The sequence below is a fragment of the Carassius carassius genome, chromosome 1, assembly GCF_963082965.1.
Source record: "Carassius carassius chromosome 1, fCarCar2.1, whole genome shotgun sequence".
NCBI lineage: Eukaryota > Metazoa > Chordata > Actinopteri > Cypriniformes > Cyprinidae > Carassius > Carassius carassius.
Window position 1 is genome coordinate 16779202 of NC_081755.1, and position 24802 is coordinate 16804003.

The window sequence follows — 24802 nt, forward strand, 5'->3', positions numbered from 1 at the left end:
TGTATGTCAATACAGCAACCGTAGATCTGCTGTGAGCAAATGTGATTCTTTATAAAAAATATTTTCTTTTAAAAAGAAATACAGTTGGTTAATTCTGGCTTTTTAAATATTGTATGAGCCTGAAAAGAATGTACATTGTTCTGCGACGATTTTCCTGGAAACCAAAATACACAAAGCAAACCTCAGAGCAAATCTAATGTTACCATCCTTGCAAATGCATGCCTCTTACTCAGAAAAGAATGACTATGGTTAGATTCCTAAACAGCCACTGGTTTTGTTAAAATAATGCACTGCTATGTGCAATGCTCAAAATATTCAAGGACAGAGGAGGCCACACTGGTCACCAATTACAACGTATAAACATATCAGATCACAGAGCTGTGGCTGTGATTCTGAAAGAATCTAGTCAGAGCTATTCAGAGGCGTGCGCCGGGGCTTTGAACTGTGATCTCGAAATGATGTTTGAGGGGCCCCGGACCATGCCTGACAAAGAGGGGCTATTGTTTAGATTTTAAATGTTTAAAAAATGCTCTTGCCACAGACTCGTGTAGAACAAGGCTGACTGTAACTAATAAGACCCTGGCCGGAGCCCTTGAAGCCTGTTTTAATGTGGTTGGCGGGTGTAATTGCACATAAGGAGATGAACTGGACCAGAGACTTCAAAGACCCATGGCCAAATTAGATCCATGTCTAAGGAGGAACTTTCAGCACTTGTTACCCCCTCCCCTTCCCAAGAAATCAAATAAACAAGAGCCATTTGAGTTCAAAGACGAGGGGTCTGACTGCTCGACATTATTAGATAAGGGACAGGAATCTGCGATGGCTTACAAGACACCAAATGTGGAGGTATTGAAGTGAAGTAGACTGATCACAAGAACAGAGGTGCAGGACTTCATACGAAGGGCTGAAAACCTAGCTTTTTTTTAGTTTTGGTGTAAAATGCACTCCACTTGTCAACAAATCAACAATGTTTGACTTTTAAGTGGTTTGGAGACTATAAAACAAATAATACAGAAACAATCAAATGCTTTGTCATTTACAGTAGAACTAATGTGCTGGGTTTGTAATTTTGGTAACACTTTATTTTAAGGATAAATTCTCACTATTAACTATTTGCTTATTAACATGCCTATTAATAGCATATTCACAGTTTATTAGTGCTTATAAAGCACATATCAATGCCTTATTCTCCATGATTATAATTAAGATACCTTAATCCGACCGCATACTTAAACTTATCAACTACCTTAAGCAGCAATAATAATAGCAATAATAAGCAGCAAATAAGGAGTTTGTTCAGGGAACACTCTTAGAAAATATGTGTTCACTGTTCTTTAGTGTTTCTGTAATACAGAATACTGAAACTAGACTTTCATTTGTGGAAGCTCCAAACAATGGCAAATGCAATAAGATCTCACTGCTTCACAAATGCTTGACTGTTTTTTGCAACCTATTGGAAATATATGCGACTCTTAGATGTGGCTACAGACCTTCACAAATAGCTGCCTCAGAAGGATTCTCCAGATCCGCTGGCCAGACACCATCAGCAACACCAACCTTTGGCAAAGAACCGGCCAACTTCCCATTGAAGAAGACATCAGGAAGAGGAGATGGGGTTGGATAGAGCACACATTACGCAAACCGCCAGCCAATGAATGTCACCAGGCAGGTGCTGAAGTGGAAACCCCAAGGCAAGCGGAAGAGGGGCCGACCAAGAAATACCTGGTGACGCGACCTTGAGACAGACATCGCAAAGATGGGCTACAGCTGGAACCAGCTAGAAAGAATGGCTCAGGACAGAGGACTCTGGAGATCCGTGGTTGACGGCCCATAGCCCAGTTGGGGTGAAGGGCAATGATGATGATGATGATAATATGTGGCTACATTTCTTCTCTTTTACTTTCCCTTTTAGAAATGGTCAGACCAGATTAATGTACTCTACTTTTAAAGGGCTCATGTCATGAGAAAATGAATGGTCCTTGATGTTTGGAAATAAAAGACTTCAGTGTGTTATTAAAACATATTGTAATGCTCAGAACTCAAAATGCCCTCCCAGCCTATAAAAGAGCATTTACTTAAAATGGCTCATTCAGAACTTGCACAACTTTTTGACCTCAATCAGATGAACACATCAATGACACCCACTTGGAGTTAGTTTACAAATCATTCACTATGGTAAAGGCTGATTTGAGGCTATAAATAGGCACAATGTGACTGCAAGGCACAATGTGAAAACAAGTCTTTATTAATCAATAACCTGCCCCTGTATCATGCATGAAAAGGAAGAAAAGTTTTACTGTTTCACTGCCTCTAGTGTTCATTTCAGCTAAAAGGTCCATTGAAATGTATATAGTACTTTTTTGCAGTTTTGCAGAAATGTAGCCAGAGTCACGTATTTCTAATGAGCCTAGGTTGTTTTTTTCAACAATTTATGTGTTTAGCGTGTGAGGTCTAGAGCAGCTGAGTCTTCAAGCTTTGTTTGGATGTGGTTGGGGTGTTAGTTGTTCTCATAGCTGTTGGGAGTCGATCCCACTACTGAAGAATGAAGACCAGAAGTACCATGATCTGGACAAGCGGGTACTCATCATGTTAAGAAAAGAGAGGGTTATGTGGCCAGAATTAGTTTATTGTAGCCAGGCTGGATAAGCTGTTTGATGAAGTATTAATGTAAACCACTGGTTGTTGTGTTTTGTCAATTGCAGGCAATGAGGAGACTTGCAGTGACATGAGGCGTCTTAATGGTCCTGCTTCTTTACTTCTAAACTGCTTGTCTCGTGTATGGGGTATTATCCTGTCTATAGACAGGAAAACACCTTGGATGGCTGGCCGATCTATCACAGGGTTCTTCTTACATTGTACCACTTAACTATACTGTCTTTTATGAATTGAAAAAAAAATTATTAAAAAAATTATTTTTTTTTACTGAGACATCGACACAAAAATGTACGCTTTAATTTAGGTGAAAACCAAAACCAAAAATTTTATTAATTTAATAATCAGTTATTTAATCAAACTGATTAAATAGACAATGCTTAAATAAAAAATGTGTTGTACAAACACTGAAAATGCACTTTAGGCTGTTTTTATATAAACTTTTTAATGTTTCTTTGTTCTTTTCTTTTTAAATGTTTTAATGGTGTTGTTATATAACCATTAAAATGGTGGCTGTAACAAAAAACTTGTTTTGATGACAGATTTATTCAAACAAATATTAAGTTGAATATGTTGAAAAAAAATTTGGTAACACTTTAGAATAGGTAACACTTGTTAACTATTAACTACGACATTTCTTTCAATAAATTATTAATTTGCTGCTTATTAATAGTTAGTAAGGTAGTTGTTAGGTTTAGATATTGGGTAGGATTAGGGATGTAGAATAAGGTCAAGTAGAATAAGGCATTAATATGTTCTTAATAAGCACTAACACATGGGTAATAATCTAGTAAAATGTATGCTAATAAGAAACTAATAGTTGTTCCCTATTCTAAAGTGTTACCATTTTTGGTAACACTTTAGAATAGGTAACACTTGTTAACTATTAACTAATATAGGAATAAATACTTACTATTAACTAGTAGCTTATTAGCATGCCTATTTTTAACATATTGGCTGTTTATTGGTACTTATAAAGCAAATATTCTATATTACCATATTCTACATCCCTAATCCTACCCAATACCTGAAATTAACAACTACCAAAGTAACTATTTACAAGCAGCAAATTAGGAGTTTATCGAGGCAAAAGTCATAGTTAACGGTTTGTTAATATCGAGAGTTGGATCTTAAAATAAATTGTGACCAAAATGGCTTGTAAATTTCACAAATAATTACAAAGGCACACCAAGTAACACTGAATTAAATATTGGTCACACTTAATTTTATGGTCCAATTCTCAATATTAACTAATCATTAACTATGACTTTTGCCTCAATTAACTCCTTATTTGCTGCTTAATAATAGTTTATAAGGTAGTTGTTAAGTTTAGGGTATTGGGTAGGATTATGGATGTCATGCATTATATGTACTTTATAAGCACTACTAAACAGCCAATATGTTAATAATAGACATGCTAATAAGCAACTAGTTATTAGTGTGTATTGAACCCTATACTAAAGTGTTACCAACATATTTTTAGTGAATGTTTAGTGCCGTTTTGTTCACGCATTAACAGAAAAGAGCATCAACTAAAAGATTTTAAGATACAAGTATCCATATCTGTATCAGTTAAAATACTTCACATACCAACCAAACTGTTCTTGGTTATTTTGTGATCATGAATGATGTACTTATGCAATTCCCTGGCTGCCGAATAATTTTTCAGCTTTTTTAATAGTTAGTAAAGTAGTTGTTTAATTTAGATATTGGGTAGGATCAGGGATGTAGAATATGACCATGCAGAATATGTGCTTTTTAAGTACTAAACAGACAATTTGTGATGATATTTGCATGACAAAAAGAAACTATACTTAAGTCTTACCAAAATAACAATAGGCTTTAAGTGCTATGCAGATTTAAGCAGTAGCTTGATGAAGCAGTATCACGAATAAACCACTGGCAATGACCAATCAGCATCAAGGACTAGAAATATCCATTCTATAATGCACATAATCCTGTATATAAAACTGCTCCAGGTGTGTTTATGAATCTGTTGCGGTAGAGTCCATTTATATGAAATTACGCCATGTCCAGATGTGCCTGTGCTAGTGGTTTTTCAGACCTGCCTTACAAAAATAAATTGAAACACTAACATTTATTTGTTTGTGTGTGTCCAGTGGGAGCTCTTGTGGTGTGTGTATTTGTTTGATCACCTGTGACTTCAGTGAGGTGATGGTGTCCTCCAGCTCCTGCTGCAGCTCTGCGGGAATCAGGCCTTTGATCTTCGACTCACACTCCTGACGGATGTGTGTGATCTACACGAGGAGAGAGTGGAAGAGTTTAAAAAATGTCCCGCCTCTATTAGACTGTCAGACACTGTGGTCAGTTCTCGGTAAACTAAAGCTGCGGCAAGAGTACCGCTAACTAAGCCTGTCTGTCTAGCAAGTGCAGACTATACACTGAACATACAACTTTGGCAGGTTTCCCCTCTTCCCTCACACACTCAAGCACAGAAACACTTTTTGTCAGCAAACTGAGGAAAGTAGAAGACGTGTTGCACTGAGGACAGGAAAAGTCATGTCAGAGGGCCCCTTTTAATGAAAAGAGAAAACTATGCCTTTTCTGAGGCTAGACTAGTCACTGTCTACATTTCATCTGTTACATAGACATCAGTACCACGGTTAATGCTGCAGCTGTACGTTACGAACTGAACTGATACAGGTCTTTTGGTTTGGTACACACAATTACACAAATGACTGCATACAGTATCTTTATATGGAGAACAATTTGGTTGTTATGCCATGTCTGGTTATTTTCAGTGCCTTGAATTCTGCGGTGTTCATTAAAAGAAACTTGGGTAACACTTTAGATTAGGGAACAGGAACACTGGTTTAGGCCTTAATCTGGATCTTGGTGGGTCTAGTCTGGCTCTCTGCTGACTGTTTCAGACAGACACTGAGGTCTCTGTCCACCATCTTATGTAAAAAATTTCTTAATATTCGCCTTGTTTGAGAGAACAGAGGAGCCAACAAGAAAGATGATTGCCTTTCTTGAAATAATTTTCCTGTTGTGGATTTAACTGATTGTTCTGGCTTTCTATAATTAATCTTCCAGGGTGCAACAAAAGGATTGGAAGCCACTTCAAAGAGGAAGAGTATACATTATCTGAACACAGCTCTCTGTTCTTTTTTTATTCCCACAGTGAGCTGTAGACTAGGCCTTTGCCATTTAGCCAATTGTCCCCCAACCACTGCCCTCTTTTTCATTTGACAAACTCTGATGTTATTGAGTTGAGGGGTCAATCAATTTACTTATGAACTTCAGAACTTGGTTCAAAAACAAAAATGGAAAAAATAAAATAAAAAAAATAATGATTATAATGAGCTTTAACATTTGGTAACTAAAAACCAGATCCATTGTGAGAGGAGACTCCTGTCTGAGTGATTTTATCCCCAAAAGAATTATAGCATTGGCTATCGAGACAACATCTGACTATGTCTAGCTGACCATATTTGGCCTGAGGGTTCTTGTGATCTAGCAGTAGATGCTGGACTCATAAGAGCATGTTGTACTTCTCTCCACCAACCTCCAATCCCAATGACTTTATCTCAATTACCCTCTTCATCATACACATTCCATGCAACACAGCTAGTACACACTACAGCAGACCCAGCCCTGCGTACTGTATCGGGAGGCCCACGTGTAATTGAAGTCGACATGCCATGAATATTTGCAACAAAGAGTGGGAGGTAAAGGCATCTGTGAGGGAAAGGAAACGGGGGAGTGGTTTTCATATAGAGCTAGACAGCTTTTTGAGAACAGGAGCCATCTTGCGCCGCTGTATCTATCTAACATTCCATTACGTACAACTTTATTTGCGCAACAAGATCAGCACGGGATGCAGCAAAAATTGTGCCAGCGTAAAATGGCTCTTAGCATCTGAGTGCTAACAGCATGGCTAAATGGACTGGTGTGGGGTTGGCAGTGGGTTTAATAGTACTGATGTTAATGCATGAGACTGTGGAGGACCTCACAACAACTGAACTCCTCACCTTTGGCAGTGTCAGTGGTTTGAAGAGGTTTAGACCTCATTTACAAAGCAGCCTTATGAGGAGTCAAACTAGATGTTAATATTTTCTGTGGAAAAGCTGAGTGGTGTTTTCATGTGCAAAACTCATCAGCACAATGCTAGGGATATATCTAAACTTTGTATCTCGGTGTTTCTTTAATCTTATCATGTTTAATCTTATCATGGCTAATATAAATCAACTCACATTATTAACCACTTTTTTGTTTTGTTTAAATACCAATGCTATCACTATAATAATACTCTCTTTGGAAGGATCTCTTCTCAAACAGCAAAGTTGTGATGTGACATTAACTCTGTACTTGTACTCTGCATAATGACAATAAAGTTGAATCTAATCTAATCTAATCTAATCTAATCTAATCTAATCTAAAAGTTTCTGTTGCTCATTTGGTAGAGCAACTGCGGGCTTGAGCAATTGTGATACTAGTCTAAGCGAACACCACTAAAGACGTCATCAACTTAATAATAATATTAAATAATAGTAATAATAAATAAAAACATGAATGTCCATTAAGGAGTGCTACTCAAAAATAATTTCATCATGTCCTTTCTTTCTTCTGCAGAACACAAAAGAAGATATTTTAAAGCGTGTTTCAATTGTTTTTGTCCATACAATGAAAGTTAGTGTCACCTGACAATGTCATTGTATGGAAAACACTGAAACATTTTCCAAAATGTTCTTCTTTTGTGTTTAATCCTACCTTCATACATTAACAACTAGTTTAAAGAATTGTTCCACAAACTAAAGAGCGAGCGGAATATCAAATACTGGGGAAGTGTCATTCACCAATAATGTCTGTTGATATTGCATTCATGCAAATAGCATATTTATGGCTATAAGGACCATAAATATTATGGTAATATAAATATAAAAATTTTTTTGGTACTCTTCCGATTTCTTTCATCACAACCAATATTCTGTTGAATGGCATCGGTTTAGCTCTTGTCAGAATTGCCCAAAATGCGTCTTCTGGACCTATGCAAACAGGTACCAGTTAAAAACCGATAGGCCCCGGATCCTGTTCAGGCAGGATCCAGCAAAAATTAAGCCCTGATTATTTTTAAAGCAAACTATTCCTTTAAACATCCTTGACTGTGGCATGAAAGACATAACCACTCATTTATACAGGTTTCTCTTCAATAAATTCTGTAGGGCTTGTCCGAATACCATTTTTTGAGTTTCAAAGCTTCGATAGTAATCAACACCGAATATTCGAAGCTTCAGAGGGAGGGGCTGAACATATTCTTCTCTCTAATAAAGGCAGGCATCTCTGTGTGTTTGCATTAGTTTTATCTTCCAAATTAACTGAATCATGACGTTCATGATGTTCACTCACTCACTTTTCCACTATCTGGCCGAAAGGTTCTCTTTGCTTAACCGTTACATTTCATACCGATCTGGGTCAGTCAGCATGGATACAGCTTCACTTTCCACTGTGGACGTTTATAACGGCGCTCTTTGGAATGCAATACAAATGCGTCAGTCCTTGCCTTGGTAATGCAAGGGTAATATAAACAGCGATATGGATGATGATCAGATATTTGTTTTTGGGACTCCTTTTTTTAAAATCTGATATTTACTTTGTTCAATAAAAGAAAAAAGACAACTTTTGAAGTGAAAAATAAAATAAACAGAAGGCGACGGCGGGTATAATATCAATAAGCGCAAATGTTTCCTCCACAGACCAAACCATCTCAAGACTTTTTTTTTCTTTCTTTTTTATATGGAATGTAGCCTAGCTGTTTATGTGGCTGTTTGGAGAAACTGGTAGCCAGGAAACAAAGTGGCAACGTCACACACTCTTTAACAGCATGACTAAGCATGGCTGTCTAACAGTGCCTAGAATTCCGGGCCGAGAACTATTTGTAATCAAAATACAACTGTAACCGTACCTGATAGTCCTTAGAACCGTTTGGCCCGATAGTAAAAAAAGTTATATTATATTCAGTTATATTCAAGTGCGAATGAAGAGAGTAAGGTGTTAAAAACAAAACAAAAAAACAAACAAAATCTCAAAACTGAAAATCGAATGCCAACCCACAGACTGAATATTCGAATAATCGAATATTCTGGTCCAGCCCTAAAATTCTGACAGGCTTTCACAACTGAACGATTTCATCTTCCTTTCCTATTTAAAAAGTATTCTTTGTTGTTTAACAAACCAATCTCCATTTTGAAGACAGCAGCAGTCTCCTTTCTGCACCATTCTCACTTAAAATGACACTATTTCATCTATATATAGTCTTTAGATTGTGCCTGCATTTGACTTTGCGCGATGCAGGATGGTGTCACTAGCTGGGGTTTTTGACAGCTGCCAGCTGAAAACAGCAAGACCTCAGTGCTTTGAATGTTCAAATAACGTTTGTCATGTCGTCAGGAGCTTGATGTATGCTAATGAAGGGGTGAAGGAGAGAGAAAGAGCGCACAAGCGTTTAAAAAAAAAACACGGTAAAGTGACAAAAACATTGTCAGATGCACAAGGGTACATCAAAAACCTGCACCTCTCACAAAGTTTTGAGTCAAAAAATTGGCGGTTCTGGAGTCAAGAGCACTTGTTGAGTATGAAGCTCTCTGAATAGCACGCCAACTGAAAAAAAAAAGCCTTTTCAAGAGGCTGGGAGTGATGTGAACAGAAATTAGAGGTTGGAGGAGGCTCTTTATGAAGTTATGAAGCAGAAGTATGATTTATGAAGTGCCACTCCAGTAGAGTGGGGCTCCACAGTAGCACCGGTGTGGTAATGGGAAGCTAATGGAAAATGACGGCACTTTACAGTGGGCTGGCAGCAGAGAGGAACAGATCTTAGGTTTAGGCATCTTTTCTGTGGAAATTCATAGCCAAATCTAATGACCCTGTCAATGGCAAAAAATAATAGTAACTATACAATGCAACAACATAATTTGTTTATACAATACAATATTTAAGTCAATAAAAAATAGCATCAAATAGAATTTGCAGCTCATTTTTTTGGTTTAATCTGATATGTTTCTAACCAAAAAAAAAAAACTAACAAAAAAACAACAACAACAACCAGACAGGACAGGACTAATCTGGGTTCGATTGGGTCTTGAAAAGTTTTTGTAACTCCATATGGTAGTAGAGATAATTTGTCTTTGGGGGTTGGCATAATAAGATTTTGGTTGGCATCATTTGGCTTTACATATTTAAAGTGTTAACATTGGTTCATAGTTGCTGTTCTTTTTTAGGCACCAATTGCATGCATACTACTAGCATATTGGCTATTTATTAGTACTTATAAAGCACATATTCTGCATGACCATATTTTAGATCCCATAATCCTACCCCATACCTTAATTTAACTGCTACCTTACTAACTATTAATAATTAGCAAATTAGGAGGTTAATGAGGCAAAAGTCGTAGTTGATGGTGAGAATTGGTCCCCACACTAATGTGTGACCTTCTGTCCCATGCAATTTGTTTGTTTAAGCATCGGACATATCAATACCGACTCAATCAACTGAGTGAGTTTAAGGAGGGAGAGTCTGTTTGACCAATGGCAGATGGGGGGAGTGTTCAGGAACCTTACTGAAAAACAATGAATGTTTTTGAAAAACATTTGGTATTCAAGAAATGACATACTATAAGTTTAATAAAGCAAGTAAAGAATTAAAAGCTCTGGGAGTGTTACATGCATCGTCACTGACATCCCCGAAATCCCATGCTTACATCAAAAGATCGGCTTCACCCTTACCAGAGAAGAAGGGAGATTCGGAAGATTAAGACTCACTGCAGGTGTTCAGCACACTTAGCATGCAGCGAATAGCTCCTGTTTAACTAACATGTCAAATCCATCCTAATATGAAAATAACACCTTACTGTGCCTCGGGAGGATACCTCTCGGAGGACTCCGTAACTTAACTGTTTCGAAGGCTTTGTGTCTGTAATCGTCTCATCCTGCGTGCCAGCGAGACTGCGCAGAAACATGCCGCTGCCATGCCGACATTTCATGCCAAGCAGGCGTGGAGGGGCCCGAAGCAACTGAGCGAGGAACATCTGTTTGAAGTCTGGGCAAAAAGAGGGCTGTTTTTGCATGCCGAGGATTGCATTACAAAGACATGTCTTGGAAGATAAACTGGGGCAATATCAACTGCACTGAAAAGAGAGCAGGCCTCTCAGCCTTTATTTCTACATATACTCCCTCTCTCATGAACACATGCACAGCGTTTGAGATGTGGAGTGTCTGTGAGGGTTTATGAGGTGGGAGTAGATGTTCTTTGCAGGCGCTCTGTCTCTTAAAGAGGCCTGGGGTTGGTGATCGCATTCCAAAGCAGAGGTCTTGTCTCCAGGGCTAGTCAGAATGAAATCAAAATTGATCCTCAGAAAGTCTTACCCTCATATTCAAGAAGAGTTTTTGATGAATGATCATGCTGCACATTTCTATATGACAACACTGCATAGAATATCAAGCTTTTATAGTTTATTTTGTCCTTTAAAGGGCAAACAAACTGCCGTTCTATAGAAAAGAAAAATTAGTTTGGAGTGATAGTTGTTACTAACTATTCCTGATGGATATATATTTTTTGTTAAACATCCTGGTTTAACAGAAATACACATTAAAGACGTAAAATGGATTGCAATTTTTTACTTTAACAGTTGTTTTAAAATTTTCTTTTTTAATGAAATATTTCACGAAGTGACAATGTAAGTGGGACTTAATATTATCTTGATTTGGGATTTGACTGCCTCATGATCATTAGCCTATGATTTTAACAGTGAAGGTTGCTATTTTGAGGCAACTGAAATAGACTGTGCCACTGACCAACTAAAACCTGGTATAAAGTCAATGGCTTTGGAGTCATTTTTGGAGTTTAGTCTTCGCCAAACTTGCAAATTCTGCTGTGTAAATAGCAAATCCGCCATTGTGTGAGCGCTACTGGCTCTTAAAGGGAATGGGAGATGAGACTCTGATTGGTTTATTGCATGTTATGCCAAATAAACACACATTACTCATTAAGAGAATAGAGACAAGCTTTTAAGACCATGCACCGGGCATGCCTAACATTTTTCCCATCATTACACTAACAAAAGTGGATTTGGACTCGTCCTAGGAGCACCTGCGCCTTGCGTTTTAGACCATACACTTAGATCGTTAAAATAGGGCCCTAGATGTTGGAAACGTACTTTATATTTTGTAAACATTCTGTATTTTGTTATTCTGTCATTTTGGGCGTTTCAAGAGTGCAAATCATTTTTGGAATGCATTTTTTAGTAAAACTTTAGTTTGGGGACCAATTCTACCAACACTATTAACTAACTATTAGCTACAACTTTTGACTCCGTAAACTCCTAATTTGATGCTTAATAATAGTTAGCAATGTAGTTTTTAAGTATAAATAGGCATTTGTTAGAACTAAGAGATCCAAAATATGGTCATGGAGAATAAGACATTAATATGTGGTTTATAAGTGCTAATAAACAGGCAATATGCTATTAATATGCATGCTAATAAGCAACTAGTTAATACTGGTACTTAAAATAAAATAATAGTGGTAAGAACTGGTCCGTAAAATAAAGCTTTACCCATTGTTCTTTATGTTTGACATTCATTTCTGGTGGCTCTCTCTTTTTTTTTTTTTTTTTACATTTCATTTCATGTTGACTTTACGGTTAAAGCAATCTAGACACCATCTAGTTGTTCCTAATTTTCAGGTGTCGGGCATATGATTGTCATAACACAGCCTGACCACTAATCTACAGGCACTTATTCAGATAAAAGGCATCTTTGGGGCTCTTCCACAGAATACAGTGCCAACTCAGTGCAGGTGTTCCTCAAGAAAGCCCGTTTGTGGGTGAACAGATACTTCAGCCCAGGGAACATCCCAATAACTGTCTGAGGAGCCCAGTAAAGGTCACCAGAGGTTTCCAGGATAAAAAGGGTGTTTCTACATGCATAGCAGGTCCAGAGACCCACCCGGAGCTATTAATCAGCTAATTAGCTCTCTCTCCCTCTCTTTTCTTTAACTCAAGGTCAAAGTAGCCTGTTATTATTGAGAAATCCCTTTGAAACGGGGACAGCATTCCTGGCCCAGGGCTCTGGCTCTTGAAGCCGGTTCTCATGGAATGTGTAAAATGTGTGTAGGGCATATCAGTGACACAGTGAGGAGATGTTGCTTCTTCCTAGCCCTCCAGGGGACGTGGCATGCACTGAGGTCCAAGCCATTTGTAATTTTACCTGCTCCTGGTATTCCAGCTCGCGGCTCATCAACTTCTTCTCAACGGCATGCAGCTGTCTCTGCAGAGCCTCAACACGTTCTTGAAGAACCTGAAAGGGAAAATTGAGTGAATCGAGTATTAGAAATAAAGCAGATTCCAGATAAAGGAAAGAAGAATCACTGTCAATAAAGCCAAGCATCAATCAGATCCATGACAAAGGGTATCAAATACATCTTTAAAAAGTTAGATCAGCTGATATCCTATCATTTCATTTCAAAACCAGTTAGAATCAAAACAGCTATTCATTACTTTTAAGGGCCAAGTAGAAAAGGGTTCTGGGCAAGGTTTTTCTCTTGAACCAGATGTTTCTAGCACAAGTGTACACTTCAGTTCTGAATACCCACCATGAAAAGTAGAAAAATCAGAGTACAGTAAAGTAGATATTGGAGCCTCGGCCATGTGATTTGATATGTGATGTCAAACAGGAATAACATACATCAATAAACAGGATGTTAACAAAGCAGATGTTCACCTTAGAGGCCTGCTAGATCAGTTTAAGAAATCACAAAACATTTCTGATTGGACGAATGCTAAGTATCATTCTTAACTGGCACATCTTGGACACAATACAATATGACTCTCTTTTATGATGCAACAGAATCTAAAAAAACCTAAAAAAAAACACACACACTTCACTAAAGCATATAAGATGCTACAATAAACCATAATTATATATTTTTGTGACCATAACGGATGTAATCATGAACAGGCATATTGGCGGATTTAATTTCATACAGACAAGCCCACAAATGACTAGCTACCATTTCATTTTAATTCATAAAAAGCAGTGGGTAAATTCTCTGTTAATTGTATTTATTTATTTTTTGCGAAGTACAAGGCATGACTTTCTGGTTAAAAAGCGTGAAATGTCAGTGATGGTGTAATGCAATGGAAGTTGACTGAATGACAGCTTTATTGACCCTTGGCTATGTCAAGCATAAAATGAAAAGCATTATTTAAATCCCATTGTAAAAACAATCAAGGACCAGTGTAATCAAAGAAAAACAAATTGGGTAACACTATACTATAGGGAACAATTCTCACTTTTAACTAATATCTTATTAACTTAACTTATTATTTGCATATTGGCTGTTTATTAGTAATTAGTAATGTGCTCTGATTTGTCAGCTATCCAGTGCACTGGGTTTGGCCCGCATACCTCAAGCGTATGACGGAAATGTTACACCCCTTACCATACTGCGATCCTGTGTCCTGTGATCCTGTGATCGCGGCGCAATGAGACAAAACCAATAAAACCCATTACAAACGACTGTCCTTGCAAAGTTATTACTGCCCACACTTTATACAAACAGACACCAGCATTGTAGGCTACTCTCACAGGAAACAGTCCTTGTTCTTCATAAAATGCGCTGCACATATCTGAATATTTGGGTTGAACTGTTCCGGAACAGTGTTGTAAATACAACTTAACCACTTAACCACTTTTAGTTGTGTCCTCTTTTGGGAGGCCAGACAAAGTAGTTTAAATTTAAATAAATTAAATTCAATTTAAAGTACAAAGTAGTTTCACTTTCACAACGAAACACACAGCTTCTCCACTACATGGCAGCAGCAACAATACTACAGCGAGAATCAAAGTCACACCTTCATCCTTTGCATGAACAATGCGTGTTATACAAAGCTTTCCACACTTGTGAATTAGACATGTGGGGCTGTTTTAGGAGGGCGTGGTTGACTCTTAACTTTTGTAAAGAATATCTCTTTGAATTTGAGATTTTTTTAAGCACCAAGAGCTTGTCCATTTTTAAAAGAGAAAAATCGAAATCGCATCATATGACCCCTTTAATAAGTAGCAAATTAGGAGTTTATTGAGGCAAAAGTAAGGCAAAAGGCAGTAAATGGTTTGTTAATAGTGAGAATGGGACCTTAAAATAACATGTGACCACACATTGATCAATCAACCAACAAAACAGTGAAGGTATTTTTCAAAACATTTCCAATCGACAAAAAACCTTAGTTTAACCTTAGAATAGTATTGCATAGTAAATTAACTTTGCTTCTGTCCATTGTAGCTTTATTTACATCATAAATACAGTGTCTAACTAAGACCTGTTGGCAGGTGTGACAGAAAGTTAGATTTGGACCTTGGACAGGCCTAGAGGGAAATTTAGGGAGCAAAGAAGCCATGACCTTCACGAATACCAATCCACATCTAATGAAACACAACAAGCCAGTAACCCGAATGCTAGCAGACCCCAGAAATGTAACAGCCTTTGTGCGGTGATGTTTCCTGGAAGATTGCTGACAGTTATGAGCCGAGTCTTTCATGTGGTTCCTAGCAGATTTACGAAACAGTTGAGTGCTGGGGTGGGGTGAGGGGTTGAAAATATCTCCGTCTTTGTCATAAAAGGACCCTGTCATCTGCAGCTCTCATTAATAAACAGCCTGAATGAGTCATTGTGGGTGATTCCTTTGTCCCGATGTTCTCCTGAAGAGCACATCATGTCCTTCCAGACGGGACAAAGGTCACTGGCTAAGCTGAGCATAGAGGTGAGGGAGGCCAGAAAAGACAAGCTCCTAAAGTGGATTTGTGTACCGTCGCACTACAGGCTCCATTTCATTTGATCTCCTGGGACAGAGAGACCACTCAAAGGGCCACTTCGGCGTGAACCCTAGGTCTCCCGGACTCCCCGGCTGCACTCGATCGAGTATACACCTTGATACCGCCTTGTGTTTTCCCTCTAAACCTTCTGAAGGGCCAAGGGAAGCATAGCAACCTCACAGCTGTTGTTCCTCTCTGCGTGAACGTGTGATTTTCAATGGTGAATCTCTCCAAACAGGGTCCAGATGGCCAGGGCGATACGCTCTTTATCAGCCAGCCAGAATGGGATCAATCTAAACAAGCGGCAAACGTGGAACATTTGATTTCCTGGGGGCAAGTGAAGGGGGATTGAATGGAGAGAGAGGCATGGCAATGGCCTTTATTCTCTTACTTTCTTGTCTCGGCCCTCTTGGTTTTCTTCAACAGCTGTTTATCCCCACAGATTACTAAAACACACACTCGCACACAACTAATACACCGTTCACACACGTACGGACCTGCAGAGATGTGGATGTGCAAGTTCTGAGCTTAAAAGCTCACTCACACTCAAAGGTGAGACCAGAGTCATTTTTCTTGGGTGGTCCACCAAACGATAAGGCAAGTATGTCTCCCTCGGGTAAAGGCAATAGAAAAGAAAAAAGAAAAGAGAAAAGAAAAAAGAGAGGGCCTCTTTAAACTGCAGCCCATGTTTTGTTAGCACTAGCCGGCTCTTTATGTGGAATTTCTATTTGTAGTGTGCTGCTTTAAGAAGTTTTCCAAGCATCAGATTAAAGAGATCCGTTAATGACGACAAGCCAGAGCACTTTAAAAAATATAGAAGTGCAATTCTGGGCTAGAGGGCTGTGCAAACTTCAGTGTGGCCGTGTGTGAGAGCGAGCTCGAGCGGCTAAATTACAGACACTCGTCCCTTCGCTTCGGTCTGTCTTCCAGCTGCGCAGATGTTAGGTGGATGATGACAGCAGGGAATGTGGATGTGGTGGTTGTAACGTCTTTAACCTGACTATCGAATGATGGATGTGAAGGAGAGTTTTGCTTGCAACAACAACTTATTTATTAAGAGCAGATAGCTTTTATAATTTAAACTTAAGTCAGCATGAAAAAGAAAAAAAAAAGTACCTTCATAACCTTAAAAAGTACCATAAATAGTACCTTCATAAGTACCTGGTCTTACAGCAAACGATTCATCCTTGGATGCATATTACTAGCATTTTGGCTGTTTATTAGTACTTACAAAGCATATATTATTGCTTTTTAGATTCTTTTATCCACCCCATACCTAAACTTAAAAACTACCTTATTAACTATTAACATGCAGCAGTTTATAGAGGCAAAAGTCTAAGTCGATATTAAAATAAAAGTGACCTTAAAATAAAGTGTGAACATAAAAATACATAACTAAACTAAATTTCAAAAACCAACAAGAGAATGTGAGTGTTGTTTGACCAGTTGTGGGTGCTCTGTGTGGTTGCCAGGGTGTCACTATGTGGTTGCTGAGGTGTTGTATTTTTTATTGTTGCTGTGTGGTTTTTGATCTTTAGCTGATTTATTGCTATGCTGTTGCTTACTTGTTGAAGTCAAAAGAGCCACCTTCTAGTTCTTTTGTGATTTGTTTATCCATTTCCTATGGTATGCAAAAAAAAAAGACAAGAAAAGAAAAAAGGGAGAGACACTCTCCTCTGGCAGCGCCCCTCTGACTCTTTATGAGGCAGATATTGGGTTTGTAAAAGCTGTATTTGAGGTACACAGGGCTTGCTTTATTTCCTTTCTGCTTTGGTGTTTTGTGGTTCTGACACAGTGACTGCTGCTTTCAAACAATAACAGTTCAATACCATCCACAACTCTCCCGTGCCAAGAGCTGAGCATGCCAACACGTCCTTCACAAATCCTTCAGCAAACTACAAACACACAGAGAGGTCTGTGGGAGAAAAAAGGGTCCAGTGCAGTGTGCGGTGTAATTAAAACAGACCTGATCCTTGGAAGTATTTTGAGAATAGGAAATAGAAATATGAAAGTAAACTACTTTAACTGCCCTTGTGTAACAGATATTATATACTACCATATCTGAAAGAGAAAAAGAGAGATTTTTCTTGTACTATTTCTATCACTATTAGCTAACTATCAACTACAACATTTGCCTCAAACTCATAAGTTGCTGCTTATTAATAGTTAGTAAGGTAGTTGTTAAGTTTAAGTATGGGTCGGATTAACAGATCTAAAGTGTTCCCATAGCTCAAGTGGTAGAGCATTGCGTTATCAAGCGCGTTCGATTCCCTGGGAACACATGATAGGAAAAAATTGATAGCCTGAATGCACTGTAAGTTGCTTTGGATAAAAGCATCTGCTAAATGCATAAATTAAATTTTTGTAATTTTTAATTGAATCTAAAATATGGCCATGCAAAAAAGGCATTAATATGTGCTTTCTAATTATTAATAAACAGCCAGAATGCTAGTTATATGCATGCTAAAAAAAAAAAAAAAAACTAGTTAAGAGTGAGAATTGGTCCCTAAAACTAAAGTGTTACTAGTGTGCTAAAAGCCACATGGAAAATCTCTGAAAAAACACTGAAAGAAAGCAAGGTAAAACACTTTATAAGCTAAATCTATAAAGTAAGTAGGTCAAGTTAGGAGTGATGTAGATCCTACATGTGACTAATGCAAACAATCGCTAGCTTCTTTATATGTTCTTGTCATGTCTATAGTTATTAAATTGGTAGGTTTTATTTGTAACATTTTAGTATAGAGACCAATTCTCACTATGTTATGGACTATGTTATTGCAACATTTGGATTAATTAAATTAGTTAGTCAAATGTTATTGATTTTTGTTCAGTTGTTGCCAGAAGGCAAATTTTGTGCAAATGAAAAGACTCTTCCTCTTTATCATAAGCTGATATTCCACAAAATTATTTTACTTTACAACTTCGCAACTGGTCTGAATGTAAACTATGCTTTTTTTTTCCTGTACATGTTTACTTACGTAGGATTTTTTTAATTTTTTTTATTGGTTTTATTTATTCATTTTTGTTCTGATAAGATGTTTGTTAGCTTTTATTTATTTATTTTTTTACTTTTTTAATTACATCTGATACACACATCTTCATTGCTTCCTCAATAAAAGGACCTTGATCAAAAAAATAAAAAAATAAAAATAAAAAGAACACTGTTGCAAATGCAAAAGCATTTTTTTTTCTCTTTTAAAGAGGGACACTAAATGTATTAAGCTCATACTGGTGGTGAGGGCTGTCTAACTGTGTAATGTACAGAAGCGTGTGGGGGTGAGAGCTGCACTTTCAAGGCTTTACTTTCTCACGCAGGCCACTGGGACGTTATCACACGCTGCTTCCTGTGATACGGGGTTCAAAGGGTTCTGGGAATCTGCCCCATCCCTCATCCACTCATTTATCAGCTACCATCTTGCCAAACCCCCTTCCAGACACACACACACCAAGGAAAGCAAATGAAGGCAAATCTTACTCAAATCTCACCGAATCTGCTAACTCATCATTCCTGTGGCTTTAAGAGTCTGTGTCAAACCTCAACCATATAACGGCACGTTACTGAACGAGAGCCACGAACAGCTCAGAGGTCATGGCAGGGTCAGAGAAAGAATGAGGGAATAACAGGACGCATTCACTCCAGACCCCATGTGCTTGAACTTGAGCAGACAGAAAAAACTAAACAAAAAAATGACGTTAAAGGTCAAGGCTTGGTTCACCCAAAAATAAAAAATCTGTCATCATTTCCTTCCATGTCATTCCAAACCTGTTTGATTTTCTTTGTTTTGCTGAACACAAAAGACGTTTCAAAGAATGTTGCAGTTGTTTCGGCAGTGCGGTTCAAAACACTTTGTACTTACATGTAAAAAACTGCATGCAATTACATCTGTAACTGTAATTAATGTATTTAACTACCCTTTAACCGAACCATACCATATTAACCTTACCTGACACCTTTTTTTTGTAGATAGTAGTTAAAGACATCTATCATAAGGAACTGAGATATCTTCTTTTGTGTTAGAATGGAATGGATAGGCACACATATTTATCCTAAAAAACAAATAAAAAGTAGAAGTAACTCTCCTTAAAAAGATGATTTGAGAAATAATTTATGCCTGGAGCAAAAATGGAGTAAAACCTGTTGCCAGTTAAGTATAATACAATAGCAATAGCCTAAAAAAAACACCACTAACTATATATATATATATATATATATATATATATTTGTAATTGAAACTATAGTAATCATGCTCAATTTTGAAAGAGTAATTGATTGTAGCTGGAATAAAAACAATCGTAAGCAGTTAAATTAGTGTGCTACTAAAGTAATGATGAAGAACATTAGTGGCGTGTGAGTCAGAACTGATACCTGTGCACACAAGTTTACGAGTTCTGTCAGCAGAAACCAGTCAAATGTATTTGCACAGTGCTTCTTACAATACACATTGTTTAGAAGCAGCTTCAAATAAAATCATGAGTTTAATGTTTATAACATCTTCAGATTAGATCTGGGCAATAATGTAGTTCTTATACTGTATAAGCAATCATGTAGTTGAGATTTTTTCGGTCACACTTTATTTTAAGGTCTAATATTCCACTAACTATGATTTTTGCCACAATAAACTCCCAATTTGCTGCGTATTAATAGTTAGTAAGGTAGTTGTTAAATTTAGGTATAGGATTAGAAATGTAGAATATGGTCATGCAGAAAATGTGCTTTATAAGAAGTAATAAAAGCAAATATGATAATAATAGGTATGCTAATAAGCAACTAGTTAATAGTGACCATTGGTCCATATAATAAAGTGTTACGCTTATTTTCTATAGTATACATCATTTAACTTGAGTATACTGTATGCATACAAATTAAGTAGAATATACTTATAGCTGGGTAATAATATAGCTTAGATTTTGCAATGATATAAACAATCAAGGAGTTGAGAAACACTCCTGTACTCTCACATCCTCTCCTCTCTATACTCTTACATCAGTCTCTGTTTTAATAAAGCTGCTGCTGTATGAGTCAGAGAGGTAGTAACACATGTCAGGACTCATTCTCTCATTGGACATGTTTTAACGTGCTGCTGCCGCCTCACACACATCTTACAGCAAAAGTGTGTGTGTGTGTGTGCATTTGAGATTTGGTCTTGAGAATACACACATCAACCAACCTCAAATGAACACATGAGCACACATGAAAGAATCAATAAGAGGCCAGGACTAGCAATGGAGGGCTGCACCTGTGCAATGGAAAGTATCATTTCAACATGTGCTTCATCATCTGCTGTAGTCTGATTGCTGGATTTTACATATTCTGAAGAAAATGCAGTGTTTTTCCGTGCAAAAGTCACCACCATGGTGGAATCAGGTGTGATTGGAATAGTTGCCAGCGTGTACCAAGGCAGTTGCTAGGATGTTCGTAGCGATTTGGCGCATTGCTCTGGGATTGCTATAGAGTCCTTGGTGGTTGACAATGCATTAATATGTAGGTGCTAGTGTGTTCTGGCCAGTTGCCCCAATCACTGTGGCTCAAGTTCAGTTGACATAATGTTGATAATTACATTAATTAATTTAGTGTGCAATTTAAACATTTTTACAGTTTCTGTTGATTGATTATTCTTTATTTTTTTATCGATTAAAATGTATAGTAACTCAATACAATTGTCTTGTTAACTTTGAAAATTGTGTATTGTGTTTGTAGTTCCCAGCATGCTTTGCGAAGGATTGGATAAGGAGAGTAAATGTTGAAATTAAGTGTTTTTAATGAAGGGAAAGACTTGCTAGTGTTTAACACTGTTATGTTTGACAATTGAAAGAGTTTCTGTGGTTACCATTGTGCTGAAAAGTAAACCACATAAAAGAAAACACTCCAATGACCGTGCTAATGCCAGTGACATGAAACATCTTATGTGTTTATTAAATACACATGCTAAATTTGTTGGTTCCAGGACCACAAATTCATTAGTTGGAGCAAATTTAATTGGAATAATCAATAGTTTTTTTTATATAAATTATGTTAAATTAAGTTCTTCTAACTCAACATAGTTTGATATTTAACATAATTTAGTTAGTGAGTGAGTGAGTGAGTGAGTGAGTGAGGTGACATTCAGCCAAGTATGGTGACCCATACTCAGAATTTGTGCTCTGCATTTAACCCATCCGAAGTGCACACACACAGAGCAGTGATAACACACAAACACACTGTGAACACACACCCAGAGCAGTGGGCAGCCATTTATGCTGCGGCGCCCGGGGAGCAGTTGGGGGTTTGATGCCTTGCTCAAGGACACCTAAGTCGTGGTATTGAAGGTGGAGAGAGAACTGTACATGCACTCCCACCACCTACAATTCCTGCCGGCCCGGGACTCGAACTCACAACCTTTCGATTGGGAGTCCGACTCTCTAACCATTAGGCCACGACTTCCCATTTAGTTAGAATTTGCCATAACTTCATGCAAACTGTTGCAATATATATATATATATATATATATATATATATATATATATATATAGTGATTAATCGCATTGTTATGCGCAAAACTAATAATGCATTCAAAAGTAGGTCTACTGCTATATGAACAAAAGTGTAATAACATTTGGTTTGCAAAAACTAAATAAGGTGTTTTTTACAGCAGTGTTCATTTTTCACAGTAGCGGTTAAAATATTTATTGTAGCCTAAATCTCAACTTATAACATTAATGTAATTAAATTAAATATAAAACAAGCTATTTGTCACTGCCAGGACATTAAAGTTTTTATAGAAAATATTTTATAGTTTGTTATAGAAAAATAAGTTATGCTCAGAGTCCAGAGCCTCGATAATAACATTATAACAGGCATCTTACTATTAGAGACCTGCACGATCGCGGGTCCTATCGCAGCGGAGTGTGGCACAGGAAAATACTTGATGTGCAGGTAGAGACTCGTGTGTGCAGGATGCGGGAGAATAATTAGGGTGTGCTCACACTAGGAAATCTTAACCCCCAAAGCCTGGTTCATTTGACTAGTGTGACTGCTCCGTTTACCAGTCCCTGGCTCGGTTGTAAAAGGTGGCCAAGAGCACGGGTGTGAGCGCTAACCCCATCGGAGCCGGATCTTCTGATACGTGCTGAATGATTGCGTGAATATTTCTGAGCATCAAAAGCGATAGATCTGAAAAGCAATATATTGTGAGAGGGACATGTGTTACTACGTCCCAAACGACTCAAAATAATAAACCACAAAGTTAACAAAATGATCCACTCCAATGTCTTCATGTGCTTTTGGAAACTTCCTATTTCCAACGTATAAAGTCATGATTATGAGCTTGTTGCATTCTTTTCTGTTAAAAATAACAGTGGACAGTGGTTTGTTAATGCTTAGCCTAAATAATTTAATTGGGAGCATGCCCTCCAGTGACTCATGATTTATCTGTATGTGTATTCAGAGCCAGTGAGCAACGGACTTTCATAAAAAAAAAAAAAAAAAAACGGGTTACCGTGTGACAAAATAATTGTCGGCATTAGTCAATTAATGTGTTAACGCGATAACTTGCCCAGCCCTAATATTATATATATATATATATATATAGAGGCCATTGAATGCTTTAATCTGATTGGCTGATGAACGTTCTGAGGTGTGCAATTATTTTCTGGGAAACCCATAGCGAACGTAGTTCCAGGCAGCTCTCCTGACCGCATTACAGTTCCATATCACTTTGCATATAGTAAAGCTGTAATATCGGAAATTACAGGACTAACAAAAACAACCACACCTTTTTTATACATACTAAATAATAGTTTTTTTATTTATTTAAATTTATGCATTTAGCAGATACTTTTATCCAAAGTGACTTACAGTGCTTTCAGGCTAACAGTTTTTACCTAACGTGTTCCCTGGGAATCGAACCCACAACCTTGCGCTGCTAACACAATGCTCTACCACTTGAGCCACAGGAACATACTAGTTATTGTGACTCAAAACACCATAACACAGGGAATCTCAACTGTAGCCCTTGAGATCCACTTTCATGCAGAGTTTAGCTCCAATCCTAATCAAACACACCTGAACAATCCAATCAAGGTCTTCAGAATTACTAGAAAGTTACAGGCAGGTAAGTTCGAGGATAGTGCTAAACTCTAATGGACCTTGAGGGTCAGAGTTGAGAAACCCTTCTCTAACATGCACAAGTTGTATTATATGCCCTCATCCGCAAACCAATGAATATTTATTTATAAATTATCAAGATGTTTTCGAAACCATCAGAATGTGAGATAAACATTTTCTTATTCAGCCTATGTTAATTATATTTGTTTTACTTCTGGGCATTTCTGGTTCATTGTAATGCATTTCAATATTCGATTCTCAGAACATTTTTGTTACTTTTTTATGATTACAATTTTGGTACTGTTGAGTAACTACTAGGTAAATTAAGTGTAAAAGTTAAAATTAAGATCCTGAAACAAAAAATACCAAAGGACTATACACATAATAAGAGCACAGCAAATTTTTCAATAAACAACCTAATCCTGAAAATAGTGAATTAAAATAATGAATTAAAAATCCCACTTCCATTCTGGATCAGATGAGTAGGCTAATAAACAACAGTGGCAGTGACGACAAAGCATGAACAGTGTTCCTGAGCATTATAAATAGAGAGGCCGGCATCAGAATGACACATGACACATGCCACATGCGGCCCGGATGCATGTGGCACTGCGAGATTTGTCGCATGCTGCGTGAGTGATGTCAGAGCAAGAGTGCAGCATGGCAGGGCTCCTGTGGTGATGGAGGCACTGATCAAAGTGCTGCGGTTTGACACTGGAGGTAGGGAGCTATTGTTGATGTCACAGCTAGACATGGCGACAGAAGTCGAAAGCAAAGCCAGGCTTAAACGGCAGCTGTGCATGATGGGACTGCTGGGTTTAGGCAGGGGGGTGAAACAGGACCAGCACACGCACCCTTCCCTGTCATCTGTGTGCAGGAACACAACTGCACCAAGGTGAGTCACAATGTAGCTGAACGGCTTTGATCACAGACACATATCTGGAAGGACGTCCGTAGACATACCCACAAACTAGTTGTTGGAGCACATGCTACTGTCAATCAGACGGAGGAAGAAAAGCTGTAAACAACAGGACATAAAAATATGCACGTCCTTCTGCAAGTCAGCAGCTAAGCAACCTTTTAAGGCATCATTGATGCACCTTTACAAACAATAGGTAACACAATTACCTGCATTTTGCCACATTCTAAGGTCAAGCCAGATGTATGCTTCATCAATAAAGCAACTGCAGAATGCATTGTGACAATAACATTGTCTGGAGTTCATAAAAAAAAAAAA

At 37.7% G+C, this 24802-nt stretch overlaps 1 protein-coding gene across 6 annotated transcripts in view; it reads right to left on the reverse strand.

The window, feature by feature from the left end:
- The window catches only part of LOC132140432 (centrosomal protein of 112 kDa-like), a 227079-nt gene that overhangs the window by 28128 nt on the left and 174149 nt on the right, over positions 1 to 24802 (reverse strand). For all 6 annotated transcript variants that reach the window (XM_059549213.1, XM_059549250.1, XM_059549233.1 and 3 more), the window contains 2 exons: positions 12879 to 12968; positions 4809 to 4910 (listed from right to left, as the gene is read on the reverse strand). In XM_059549213.1, coding sequence (XP_059405196.1) covers positions 4809 to 4910; positions 12879 to 12968 — 192 coding nt within the window. The remainder of the gene's footprint in view (positions 1 to 4808; positions 4911 to 12878; positions 12969 to 24802) is intronic.